This window comes from Heptranchias perlo, unplaced genomic scaffold, assembly GCF_035084215.1.
Source record: "Heptranchias perlo isolate sHepPer1 unplaced genomic scaffold, sHepPer1.hap1 HAP1_SCAFFOLD_1378, whole genome shotgun sequence".
NCBI lineage: Eukaryota > Metazoa > Chordata > Chondrichthyes > Hexanchiformes > Hexanchidae > Heptranchias > Heptranchias perlo.
The window spans coordinates 26,025-39,874 of NW_027138622.1; the positions used below are offsets into that span (position 1 = coordinate 26,025).

The 13,850-nt window shown below is 58.1% G+C and overlaps 1 protein-coding gene across 1 annotated transcript in view; it reads left to right on the forward strand.

Annotated features, from left to right (window-relative positions):
• LOC137308699 (NF-kappa-B inhibitor delta-like) overlaps window positions 1-12,943 on the forward strand; it is a gene marked incomplete at its 5' end in the record, with an annotated part of 37,296 nt that extends 24,353 nt beyond the window's left edge. Inside the window, 8 exon segments of the mRNA XM_067977261.1 lie at window positions 5,157-5,303; window positions 6,465-6,516; window positions 9,665-9,834; window positions 10,636-10,675; window positions 10,678-10,751; window positions 11,835-11,937; window positions 11,940-11,998; window positions 12,878-12,943. Of these exon segments, the coding sequence (XP_067833362.1) occupies window positions 5,157-5,303; window positions 6,465-6,516; window positions 9,665-9,834; window positions 10,636-10,675; window positions 10,678-10,751; window positions 11,835-11,937; window positions 11,940-11,998; window positions 12,878-12,943 (711 nt within the window).
• Between the last annotated feature and the right edge of the window lie 907 nt (window positions 12,944-13,850).

Genomic DNA, 13,850 nt, shown 5'->3' on the forward strand with positions numbered 1-13,850 from the left:
GCAGGCCCCTGGGCAGACGGGTCCCAGACGCAGGCCCCTGGGCAGACGGGTCCCAGACGCAGGCCCCTGGGCAGACGGGTCCCAGACGCAGGCCCCTGGGCAGACGGGGCCCAGACGCAGGCCCCTGTGCAGAGGGGGCCGAGACGCAGGCCCCTGGGCAGACGGGGCCCAGACGCAGGCCCCTGGGCAGACACGGCCCAGACACAGGCCCCTGGGCAGAGGGGAGGGAGGGGAAGGGAGGGCGGAGGGGAGGGTGAGGGAAGGATACGGGGTGGGCGGAGGGATGGGGAGGGGAGGGAGAGGAGGGGGAGGGTGGGGAGGGCGGATGGGAAGGGAGCGGTGGGAGAAAGGGGGGAGGGAGGGTGAGAGGAGAGGGAGGGGAGGGGGACGGGGGACGGGGGAGGGGACGGGGGAGGGGGACGGGGAGGGTAATGGGGAGGGGGATGGGGGAGGGGGACGGGGAGGGGGAGGGGGAGGGGGACGGGGGAGGGGGACGGGGAGGGGGACGGGGAGGGGAATGGGCGGCAAAAGGAAGGTTTTGCACCAATGGGTAGAAATTGATTGTACACAGTAGCCAGAATCAGGTGGGATCTCATGGACTGCCCATTACAGGCCTGTTACACACCAGTTACAGGTCTGTTACATGCCCATTACGCACCCCACCCAATACTGAGATCCATTGAAGTCGATCGAGCATTGAAGGAGCATAAAATGGGCATGTAACGGGCATGTAATGGGCGTGTAACAGGTGTGTAACGGGCATGTAACGGGCGTGTAATGATACATTAACGTCTGGTTCTGCCTACCACCCGAGACTAATCCCCACCCCCCCAAGCCTTCGACATGCGCCTCGGTCTGACGTTCAGGTTCCAAGTGATGGGCAGTGACTCAGGGAACTGAACGTGTCCATTACAGGAGAGGAGGACTGAGAGAGGGAACTGGATCCTGCTTTCAAACACTGAGCGGGATATTTAACCAGGGTTGGGTTAATGGGGAGAGTGTACAGGGATGGGCTGGGTCTATGGGGAGGGATGGGCTGGGTCTATGGGAAGAGTGTACAGGGATGGGCTGGGTCTATGGGGAGAGTGTACAGGGATGGGTTGGGTCTATGGGGAGATTGTACAGGGATGGGTTGGGTCTATGGGGAGGGATGGGCTGGGTCTATGGGGAGAGTGTACAGGGATGGGCTGGGTCTATGGGGAGAGTGTACAGGGATGGGTTGGGTCTATGGGGAGATTGTACAGGGATGGGTTGGGTCTATGGGGAGAGTGTACAGGGATGGGCTGGGTCTATGGGGAGAGTGTACAGGGATGGGTTGGGTCTATGGGGAGAGTGTACAGGGATGGACTGGGTCTATGGGGAGAGTGTACAGGGATGGGCTGGGTCTATGGGGAGAGTGTACAGGGATGGACTGGGTCTATGGGGAGAGTGTACAGGGATGGGCTGGGTCTATGGGGAGAGTGTACAGGGATGGGTTGGGTCTATGGGGAGAGTGTACAGCGATGGGTTGGGTCTATGGGGAGAGTGTACAGGGATGGACTGGGTCTATGGGGAGAGTGTACAGCGATGGGCTGGGTCTATGGGGAGAGTGTACAGGGATGGACTGGGTCTATGGGGAGAGTGTACAGCGATGGGTTGGGTCTATGGGGAGAGTGTACAGCGATGGGCTGGGTCTATGGGGAGAGTGTACAGGGATGGGTTGGGTCTATGGGCAGAGTGTACAGGGATGGGCTGGGTCTATGGGGAGTGTGTACAGCGATGGGCTGGGTCTATGGGGAGAGTGTACAGGGATGGGTTGGGTCTATGGGGAGAGTGTACAGGGATGGGCTGGGTCTATGGGGAGAGTGTACAGCGATGGGCTGGGTCAATGGGGAGAGTGTACAGGGATGGGCTGGGTCTATGGGGAGAGTGTACAGGGATGGGTTGGGTCCATGGGGAGAGTGTACAGGGATGGGCTGGGTCTATGGGGAGAGTGTACAGGGATGGGTTGGGTCTATGGGGAGAGTGTACAGCGATGGGTTGGGTCAATGGGGAGAGTGTACGGGGATGGGCTGGGTCCATGGGGAGAGTGTACAGGGATGGGTTGGGTCTATGGGGAGAGTGTACAGCGATGGGTTGGGTCTGTGGGGAGAGTGTACAGGGATGGGCTGGGTCTATGGGGAGAGTGTACAGGGATGGGTTGGGTCTATGGGGAGAGTGTACAGCGATGGGCTGGGTCTATGGGGAGAGTGTACAGCGATGGGTTGGGTCTATGGGGAGAGTGTACAGCGATGGGTTGGGTCTATGGGGAGAGTGTACAGCGATGGGTTGGGTCTATGGGGAGAGTGTACAGCGATGGGTTGGGTCTATGGGGAGAGTGTACAGGGATGGGCTGGGTCTATGGGGAGAGTGTACAGGGATGTGTTGGGTCTATGGGGAGAGTGTACAGCGATGGGCTGGGTCTATGGGGAGAGTGTACAGCGATGGGCTGTGTCTATGGGGAGAGTGTACAGCGATGGGTTGGGTCTATGGGGAGAGTGTACAGCGATGGGCTGGGTCTATGGGGAGAGTGTACAGGGATGGGTTGGGTCTATGGGGAGAGTGTACAGGGATGGACTGGGTCTATGGGGAGAGTGTACAGGGATGGACTGGGTCTATGGGGAGAGTGTACAGGGATGGACTGGGTCTATGGGGAGAGTGTACAGGGATGGGCTGGGTCCATGGGGAGAGTGTACAGGGATGGACTGGGTCTATGGGGAGAGTGTACAGGGATGGACTGGGTCTATGGGGAGAGTGTACAGCGATGGGTTGGGTCTATGGGGAGAGTGTACAGCGATGGGCTGGGTCTATGGGGAGAGTGTACAGCGATGGGTTGGGTCTGTGGGGAGAGTGTACAGGGATGGGCTGGGTCTATGGGGAGAGTGTACAGGGATGGGCTGGGTCTATGGGGAGAGTGTACAGCGATGGGTTGGGTCTATGGGGAGAGTGTACAGGGATGGGTTGGGTCTATGGGGAGAGTGTACAGGGATGGACTGGGTCTATGGGGAGAGTGTACAGGGATGGACTGGGTCTATGGGGAGAGTGTACAGGGATGGGTTGGGTCTATGGGGAGAGTGTACAGCGATGGACTGGGTCTATGGGGAGAGTGTACAGGGATGGACTGGGTCTATGGGGAGAGTGTACAGGGATGGACTGGGTCTATGGGGAGAGTGTACAGGGATGGGCTGGGTCTATGGGGAGAGTGTACAGGGATGGGTTGGGTCTATGGGGAGAGTGTACAGTGATGGGCTGGGTCTATGGGGAGAGTGTACAGGGATGGGCTGGGTCTATGGGGAGAGTGTACAGGGATGGGTTGGGTCTATGGGGAGAGTGTACAGGGATGGACTGGGTCTATGGGGAGAGTGTACAGGGATGGACTGGGTCTATGGGGAGAGTGTACAGGGATGGGTTTGGTCTATGGGGAGAGTGTACAGGGATGGACTGGGTCTATGGGGAGAGTGTACAGGGATGGGTTGGGTCTATGGGGAGAGTGTACAGGGATGGGTTGGGTCTATGGGGAGAGTGTACAGGGATGGACTGGGTCTATGGGGAGAGTGTACAGGGATGGGTTGGGTCTATGGGGAGAGTGTACAGGGATGGACTGGGTCTATGGGGAGAGTGTACAGGGATGGACTGGGTCTATGGGGAGAGTGTACAGGGATGGGTTGGGTCTATGGGGAGAGTGTACAGGGATGGACTGGGTCTATGGGGAGAGTGTACAGGGATGGGTTGGGTCTATGGGGAGAGTGTACAGGGATGGGTTGGGTCTATGGGGAGAGTGTACAGGGATGGACTGGGTCTATGGGGAGAGTGTACAGGGATGGGTTGGGTCTATGGGGAGAGTGTACAGGGATGGACTGGGTCTATGGGGAGAGTGTACAGCGATGGGCTGGGTCTATGGGGAGAGTGTACAGGGATGGACTGGGTCTATGGGGAGAGTGTACAGCGATGGGCTGGGTCTATGTGGGGAGTGTACAGGGATGGGCTGGGTCTATGGCGAGAGTGTACAGGGATGGGCTGGGTCTATGGGGAGAGTGTACAGGGATGGGCTGGGTCTATGGGGAGAGTGTACAGGGATGGACTGGGTCTATGGGGAGAGTGTACAGGGATGGGCTGGGTCTATGGGGAGAGTGTACAGGGATGGGCTGGGTCTATGGGGAGAGTGTACAGGGATGGGCTGGGTCTATGGGGAGAGTGTACAGGGATGGGCTGGGTCTATGGGGGGAGTGTACAGGGATGGGCTGGGTCTATGGGGAGAGTGTACAGGGATGGACTGGGTCTATGGGGAGAGTGTACAGGGATGGGCTGGGTCTATGGGGGGAGTGTACAGGGATGGGCTGGGTCTATGGGGAGAGTGTACAGGGATGGGCTGGGTCTATGGGGAGAGTGTACAGGGATGGACTGGGTCTATGGGGAGAGTGTACAGGGATGGGTTGGGTCTATGGGGAGAGTGTACAGGGATGGACTGGGTCTATGGGGAGAGTGTACAGGGATGGACTGGGTCTGTGGGGAGAGTGTACAGGGATGGGCTGGGTCTATGGGGAGAGTGTACAGCGATGGGCTGGGTCTATGGGGAGAGTGTACAGGGATGGACTGGGTCTGTGGGGAGAGTGTACAGGGATGGGCTGGGTCTATGGGGAGAGTGTACAGGGATGGGCTGGGTCGATGGGGAGAGTGTACAGGGATGGGCTGGGTCTATGGGGAGAGTGTACAGGGATGGACTGGGTCTATGGGGAGAGTGTACAGGGATGGGCTGGGTCTATGGGGAGAGTGTACAGGGATGGACTGGGTCTATGGGGAGAGTGTACAGGGATGGGTTGGGTCTATGGGGAGAGTGTACAGCGATGGGCTGGGTCTATGGGGAGAGTGTACAGGGATGGGCTGGGTCGATGGGGAGAGTGTACAGGGATGGGCTGGGTCTATGGGGGGAGTGTACAGGGATGGGCTGGGTCTATGGCGAGAGTGTACAGGGATGGGTTGGGTCTATGGGGGGAGTGTACAGGGATGGGCTGGGTCTATGGGGAGAGTGTACAGGGATGGGCTGGGTCTATGGGGGGAGTGTACAGGGATGGGCTGGGTCGGTCGTGTACTCGGATCATGTTCTATGCTTGTATTTGACATGTGCCCATCTTTCCCAGACTCCTCTCCTGGTTGCCGTAACAGCCAATCAGTCGGCGGTTGTGTGCGACCTGATACAGCTCGGGGCCGATATTCAGGCCGCGGATTTCAAAGGTCAAACTGCTTTTCACCTCACGGCGACATACGGATATCCCAGCATCCTACAGGTGACCATCAGTAGACCATCGGGAGCTTTACTCTGTAGCTAACCCTGTACCTGCCCTGGGAGTGTTTGATGGGACAGTGTAGAGGGAGCTTTACTCTGTATCTAACCCTGTACCTGCCCTGGGAGTGTTTGATGGGACAGTGTAGAGGGAGCTTTACTCTGTATCTAACCCTGTACCTGCCCTGGGAGTGTTTGATGGGACAGTGTAGAGGGAGCTTTACTCTGTATCTAACCCTGTACCTGCCCTGGGAGTGTTTGACGGGACAGTGTAGAGGGAGCTTTACTCTGTATCTAACCCTGTCCCTGCCCTGGGAGTGTTTGATGGGACAGTGTAGAGGGAGCTTTACTCTGTATCTAACCCTGTACCTGCCCTGGGAGTGTTTGATGGGACAGTGTAGAGGGAGCTTTACTCTGTATCTAACCCTGTACCTGCCCTGGGAGTGTTTGATGGGACAGTGCAGAGGGAGCTTTACTCTGTATCTAACCCTGTACCTGCCCTGGGAGTGTTTGATGGGACAGTGTAGAGGGAGCTTTACTCTGTATCTAACCCTGTACCTGACCCTGGGAGTGTTTGATGGGACAGTGTGGAGGGAGCTTTACTCTGTATCTAACCCTGTACCTGCCCCAGGAGTGTTTGATGGGACAGTGTAGAGGGAGCTTTACTCTGTATCTAACCCTGTACCTGCCCCTGGGAGTATTTGATGGGACAGTGTAGAGGGAGCTTTACTCTGTATCTAATCCTGTACCTGCCCTGGGAGTGTTTGATGGGACAGTGTAGAGGGAGCTTTACTCTGTATATAACCCTGTACCTGCCCCTGGGAGTGTTTGATGGGACAGTGTAGAGGGAGCTTTACTCTGTATCTAACCCTGTACCTGACCCTGGGAGTGTTTGATGGGACAGTGTAGAGGGAGCTTTACTCTGTATCTAACCCTGTACCTGCCCTGGGAGTGTTTGATGGGACAGTGTAGAGGGAGTTTTACTCTGGGAGTGTTTGATGGGACAGTGTAGAGGGAGTTTTACTCTGGGAGTGTTTGATGGGACAGTGTAGAGGGAGTTTTACTCTGGGAGTGTTTGATGAGACAGTGTAGAGGGAGTTTTACTCTGGGATTGTTTGATGGGACGGTGTAGAGGGAGCTGTACTAACTTTGTCTTGTTCTACAGGCGGTTCTGTTGACTGGAGTCACAGTGAATGTTGAAACCCGGAACTTTGAAGGTAATTTTCTGTAATTATCTGATGTGAGTCGACCTCCAGTAATTGACAGAACTGCTCGTCTAAAACCTCCCTCACTGTTTCGTGTTCCACCTCCTCCACCACCACCTCCATCTCCTCCAGCTCCTCCACCTCCTGCATCTTTTTTTTTATTCGTTCACGGGATGTGGGCGTCGCTGGCGAGGCCGGCATTTATTGCCCATCCCTAATTGCCCTTGAGAAGGTGGTGGTGAGCCGCCTTCTTGAACCGCTGCAGTCCGTGTGGTGAAGGTTCTCCCACAGTGCTGTTAGGAAGGGAGTTCCAGGATTTTGACCCAGCGACGATGAAGGAACGGCGATATATTTCCAAGTCGGGATGGTGTGTGACTTGGAGGGGAACGTGCAGGTGGTGTTGTTCCCATGTGCCTGCTGCTCTTGTCCTTCTAGGTGGTAGAGGTCGCGGGTTTGGGAGGTGCTGTCGAAGAAGCCTTGGCGAGTTGCTGCAGTGCATCCTGTGGATGGTACACACTGCAGCCACGGTGCGCCGGTGGTGAAGGGAGTGAATGTTTAGGGTGGTGGATGGGGTGCCAATCAAGCGGGCTGCTTTGTCCTGGATGGTGTCGAGCTTCTTGAGTGTTGTTGGAGCTGCACTCATCCAGGCAAGTGGAGAGTATTCCATCACACTCCTGACTTGTGCCTTGTAGATGGTGGAAAGGCTTTGGGGAGTCAGGAGAGTGGGTCACTCGCCGCAGAATACCCAGCCTCTGACCTGCTCTTGTAGCCACAGTATTTATATGGCTGGTCCAGTTAAGTTTCTGGTCAATGGTGACCCCAGGATGTTGATGGTGGGGGTTTCGGCGATGGTAATGCCATTGAATGTCAAGGGGAGGTGGTTAGACTCTCTCTTGTTGGAGATGATCATTGCCTGGCACTTGTCTGGTGCGAATGTTACTTGTCACTTATCAGCCCAGGCCTGAATGTTGTCCAGGTCTTGCTGCATGCGGGCTCGGACTGCTTCATTATCTGAGGGGTTGCGAATGGAACTGAACACTGTGCAATCATCAGCGAACATCCCCATTTCTGACCTTATGATGGAGGGAAGGTCATTGATGAAGCAGCTGAAGATGGTTGGGCCTTGGACACTGCCCTGAGGAACTCCTGCAGCAATGCCCTGGGGCTGAGATGATTGGCCTCCAACAACCACTACCATCTTCCTTTGTGCTCGGTATGACTCCAGCCACTGGAGAATTTTCCCCCTGATTCCATTGACTTTAATTTTACTCGGGCTCCTTGGTGCCACACTCGGTCAAATGCTGCCTTGATGTCAAGGGCAGTCACTCTCACCTCACCTCTGGAATTCAGCTCTTTTGTGGTCCTGGTGGAACCCAAACTGAGCATCGGTGAGCATCTCCTCCACCTCCTCCATCTCCTCCACCATTTTCTCTCCCATTTTCTCTTCCTCTTTCCTTTCAGCTGCACGGTGATGGGACGGGGGTCTGTGTCTGTGATTCCCCCACACGGTGATGGGACGGGGGTCTGTGTCTGTGATTCCCCCACACGGTGATGGGACGGGGGGTCTGTGTCTGTGATTCCCCCGCACGGTGATGGGACGGGGGTCTGTGTCTGTGATTCCCCACACGGTGATGGGACGGGGGTCTGTGTCTGTGATTCCCCGCACGGTGATGGGACGGGGGTCTGTGTCTGTGATTCCCCCGCACGGTGACGGGACGGGGGTCTGTGTCTGTGATTCCCCCACACGGTGATGGGACGGGGGTCTGTGTCTGTGATTCCCCCACACGGTGATGGGACGGGGGGTCTGTGTCTGTGATTCTCCCACACGGTGATGGGACGGGGGGTCTGTGTCTGTGATTCCCCCACACGGTGATGGGACGGGGGGGGGGTCTGTGTCTGTGATTCCCCCACACGGTGATGGGACGGGGGTCTGTGTCTGTGATTCCCCCACACGGTGATGGGACGGGGGGTCTGTGTCTGTGATTCCCCCACACGGTTGATGGGACGGGGGTCTGTGTCTGTGATTCCCCCACACGGTGATGGGACGGGGGTCTGTGTCTGTGATTCCCCCACACGGTGATGGGACGGGGGTCTGTGTCTGTGATTCCCCACACGGTGATGGGACGGGGGGGGTCTGTGTCTCTGATTCCCCCACGGTGATGGGACGGGGTCTGTGTCTGTGATTCCCCCACACGGTGACGGGACGGGGGTCTGTGTCTGTGATTCCCCCACACGGTGACGGGACGGGGGTCTGTGTCTGTGATTCCCCCACACGGTGATGGGACGGGGGTCTGTGTCTGTGATTCCCCCACACGGTGATGGGACGGGGTCTGTGTCTGTGATTCCCCCACACGGTGATGGGACGGGGGTCTGTGTCTGTGATTCCCCCACACGGTGATGGGACGGGGGTCTGTGTCTCTGATTCCCCCACGGTGATGGGACGGGGGTCTGTGTCTGTGATTCCCCCACACGGTGATGGGACGGGGGTCTCTGTCTGTGATTCCCCCACACGGTGATGGGACGGGGGTCTGTGTCTGTGATTCCCCCGCACGGTGATGGGACGGGGGTCTGTGTCTGTGATTCCCCCACACGGTGATGGGACGGGGGTCTGTGTCTGTGATTCCCCCACACGGTGATGGGACGGGGGTCTGTGTCTGTGATTCCCCCACACGGTGATGGGACGGGGGTCTGTGTCTGTGATTCCCCCACACGGTGATGGGACGGGGGGGGTCTGTGTCTGTGATTCCCCACACGGTGATGGGACGGGGGGTCCGTGTCTGTGATTCTCCCACACGGTGATGGGACGGGGGTCTGTGTCTGTGATTCCCCCACACGGTGATGGGACGGGGGGGGTCTGTGTCTGTGATTCCCCCACACGGTGATGGGACGGGGTCTGTGTCTGTGATTCCCCACACGGTGATGGGACGGGGGGGTCTGTGTCTGTGATTCCCCCACACGGTGATGGGACGGGGGGGGTCTGTGTCTGTGATTCCCCCACACGGTGATGGGACGGGGGGTCCGTGTCTGTGATTCTCCCACACGGTGACAGGACGGGGGTCTGTGTCTGTGATTCCTGTGGGGGGGATTTACTGCCGATCACTGAGTGAGGGAGGACAGGAGTGAATGCGAATGACTCCTGGTGTTACTCTGTGTCCCTCAGGTCTCACTCCTCTACATTGTGCTGTCATATCGCACAACACCACAATGAGGAAACAGAGTGAGGAGCTCAGAGCGACAGGGCGAATATCCCGTGAGCTGCAGACTCAGGCCCAGGACAAGATGGAATGTATCACCATCCTCATGAACATGGGAGCTTCAGTCTTCACCCAGGTAACGGTGCAGGGATGGGATGTTGGTTGAGGGATAAATATCGGCCCCAGGACACTGGGGAGAACTCCCCCTGCTCTTCTTCAAAAGAGTGGCCGTGGGATCTTTTACATCCACCTGAGAGGGGCAGACGGGGCCTCGGTTTAATGTCTCATCTGAAAGCCGGCACCTCCGACAGTGCGGACCTCCCTCAGTACTGACTCTCCGACAGTGCGGCGCTCCCTCAGTACTGACCCTCCGACAGTGCGGCGCTCCCTCAGTACTGACCCCTCCGACAGTGCAGCGCTCCCTCAGTACCGACCCTCCGACAGTGCAGCGCTCCCTCAGTACTGACCCTCCGACAGTGCAGCGCTCCCTCAGTACCGACCCTCCGACAGTGCAGCGCTCCCTCAGTACTGACCCTCCGACAGTGCGGCGCTCCCTCAGTACTGACCCTCCGACAGTGCGGCGCTCCCTCAGTACTGCCCCTCCGACAGTGCGGCGCTCCTCAGTACTGACCCTCCGACAGTGCGGCGCTCCCTCAGTACTGCCCCTCCGACAGTGCGGCGCTCCCCTCAGTACTGACCCTTGGACAGTGCGGGCGCTCCCTCAGTACTGACCCTCCGACAGTGCGGCGCTCCCTCAGTACTGACCCTCCGACAGTGCGGCGCTCCCTCAGTACTGACCCTCCGACAGTGCGGCGCTCCCTCAGTACTTTACTGGGAGTGTCGGCCTGTGTTGGGGCTCGAACCCCTCGAGCTCGGGAGGGTCAGGTGACCCAGTTGAACCCTGGTTTGATTTTCTATCTTGTGTTTTATTGGTCAGGATGTGAAGAGCAGCAAATCCGTTCTCCACCAGGCCGTTCAGGCGGGAATCTGATCCTCACTCAATTCTTCATCCAACTCGAGAATCACCAGCTCCCCGAGTTCCTCAACATGAAGGTGAGGGGGAGGGGGAGGGAGGGGGGGGTGGGGTGAGGGGGGTTTGGGTGAGGGGGGGTTTGGGTGAGGGGGTTTGGGTGAGGGGGGGTGAGGGTGAGGGGGTGAGGGTGAGGGGGTGGGTGAGGGGGGTTTGGGTGAGGGGGGTGTGGGGGGGTGGGGTTGAGGGGGTGAGGGGGGTGAGGGTGAGGGGGGGTTTGGGGTGAGGGGGGGTGAGGGTGAGGGGGGGTGAGGGTGAGGGGGGTGAGGGTGAGGGGGGTGAGGGTGAGGGGGGTGAGGGTGAGGGGGGTTTGGGTGAGAGGGGGGTGAGGGTGTGGGGGGTGAGGGTGAGGGGGGGTTGGGTGAGGGGGGTTTGGGTGAGGGGGGTGGGGTGAGGGGGGTGAGGGTGGTGGGGGGGTTGGGTGAGGGGGGGTTTGGGTGAGGGGGGGTGTGGGTGAGGGGGGGTGAGGGTGAGGGGGGTGGGGTGAGGGGGGTTTGGGTGAGGGGGGTTGGGTGAGGGGGGGTGAGGGTGAGGGGGGTGAGGGTGAGGGGGGGTTGGTGTGAGGGGGTGAGGGTGAGGGGGAGAGGGTGAGGGGGAGGGGGGGGTTGGGGTGAGGGGGGGGTTTGGGTGAGGGGAGTGGGTGAGGGTGGGTGAGGGGGGTTTGGGTGAGGGGGATGAGGGTGAGGGGGGTTTGGGTGAGGGGGTGAGGGGGGTGTTGGGGTCTCGGGGATAATGAGGGGGTAATTGAAGGTTTACCAGGGCGGGAAACAGATTCAATAATAATTTTCAAATTGGAATTCGATAAATAATCGAAGGGGGAAAATTTCCAGGGCGATGGGGAAAGAGCGGGGGAGGGGGGGGAGGGGGAGGGGGGAGGGGGGGGAGCGGGGGGGGAGGGGGAGGGGGAGGGGGGAACGGGGGGGGGAGGGGGAGGGGGAGAGTGGGACTAAGGGCAGCTCTTTCAAAGAGCCAGCACAGGCACAATGGGCCGAATGGCCTCCTTCCGTGCTGTACGATTGTAAGACTAAGATTATAAGAGAGGGAAGAATGTGGGGTCGGAGGTCGTGTTTCGGGGCCTGTGATTCACGGTGTTGTGTTTCCCACAGGCTCATGGGAACACTGCGTTACACATGGCGGCTGGACTCCATGGTGACGGTAACCAGGAGGAGATCATTCGCCTGTTGCTGATTCACGGAGCAGATCCAACCATCCGAACCTGGAGAACGAACAACCAGTTCACCTGCTGCAGGTCGGGGGGCAAGGAGAACAGGTAAGGGTCATAGTGTCAGGGACCGGGAGACACGGAGCGGGAGATCACCGCCCGGTGTGGGACCGGGAGACACGGAGCGGGAGATCACCGCCCGGTGTGGGACCGGGAGACACGGAGCGGGAGATCACCGCCCGGTGTGGGACCGAGAGACACGGAGCGGGAGATCACCGCCCGGTGTGGGACCGAGAGACACAGAGCGGGAGATCACCGCCCGGTGTGGGACCGGGAGACACGGAGCGGGAGATCACCGCCCGGTGTGGGACCGAGAGACACGGAGCGGGAGATCACCGCCCGGTGTGGGACCGAGAGACACGGAGCGGGAGATCACCCGCCCGGTGTGGGACCGGGAGACACGGAGCGGGAGATCACCACCCGGTGTGGGACCGAGAGACACGGAGCGGGAGATCACCGCCCGGTGTGGGACCGGGAGACACGGAGCGGGAGATCACCGCCCGGTGTGGGACCGAGACACACGGAGCGGGAGATCACCGCCCGGTGTGGGGACCGGGAGACACGGAGCGGGAGATCACCGCCCGGTGTGGGACCGGGAGACACGGAGCGGGAGATCACCGCCCGGTGTGGGACCGAGAGACACGGAGCGGGAGATCACCGCCCGGTGTGGGACCGGGAGACACGGAGCGGGAGATCACCGCCCGGTGTGGGACCGGGAGACACGGAGCGGGAGATCACCGCCCGGTGTGGGACTGAGAGACACGGAGCGGGAGATCACCGCCCGGTGTGGGACCGGGAGACACGGAGCGGGAGATCACCGCCCGGTGTGGGACCGAGAGACACGGAGCGGGAGATCACCGCCCGGTGTGAGGGGGGAGGGGTTTAGGGTCCTGATGCAATTTGATCTTTTCTCCTTTCTCTCCGCAGATTAAACACATGTTGAAGAGAGGACGATTCTCATCTTCGTCCAATCACAGACTCGGATCCTCATAGGACGCATTGCAAATCCGGACTATTTTCAGTCCCTGTGTATTCCTCCGCTGTGTGGAAACAGACGGAACTCCAGTTGTGGAGCGAACTCTTTCTGGTTCTTTTTTTCAGACTCAGACTTTTCTTCCGCCATCTTTTAACAGCCTCATCCCCCCTCTCTCTCTCTCTTAATCTCTCTCTCTCTCGTTCTCTTCATGTCTCTTTCTTTCTCTCTCTCTCTCTCTCTCTCTCGTTCTCTTCATGTCTCTTTCTTTCTCTCTCTCTCTCTCTCTCTCTCGTTCTCTTCATGTCTCTTTCTTTCTCTCTCTCTCTCTCTCTCTCTCGTTCTCTTCATGTCTCTTTCTTTCTCTCTCTCTCTCTCTCTCTCTCTCGTTCTCTTCATGTCTCTCTCTCTCTCTCGTTCTCTTCATGTCTCTTTCTTCTCTCTCTCTCTCTCTCTCTCTCTCGTTCTCTTCATGTCTCTTTCTTTCTCTCTCTCTCTCTCTCTCTCTCTCGTTCTCTTCATGTCTCTCTCTCTCTCTCGTTCTCTTCATGTCTCTTTCTTCTCTCTCTCTCTCTCTCTCTCTCTCTCGTTCTCTTCATGTCTCTTTCTTTCTCTCTCCTCTCTCTCTCTCTCATTCTCTTAATGTCTCTTTCTTTCTCTCTCTCTCTCTTTCTTTCTCTTTCTTTCTGTCTTTCGTTCTGTCTCTCCCTCTTTGTTTCTCGCTCTTTCTCTCTGTCTCTAATTCTCTCTCTTTCTCTTTCTCTGCCTCGTTCTCTCTGCCTTTATCTCTCTATCATTCTCTCTCTCTCTCTCTCTCTCTCTTATTTTCGGGAGGACTGTACAAACACTGATCTAATTTATTTGCAAGTATTTGTCGTTACTGTCAGAATGAGCAAAGAAAAAATCCAAGATTTCGTTTTCCAGTAT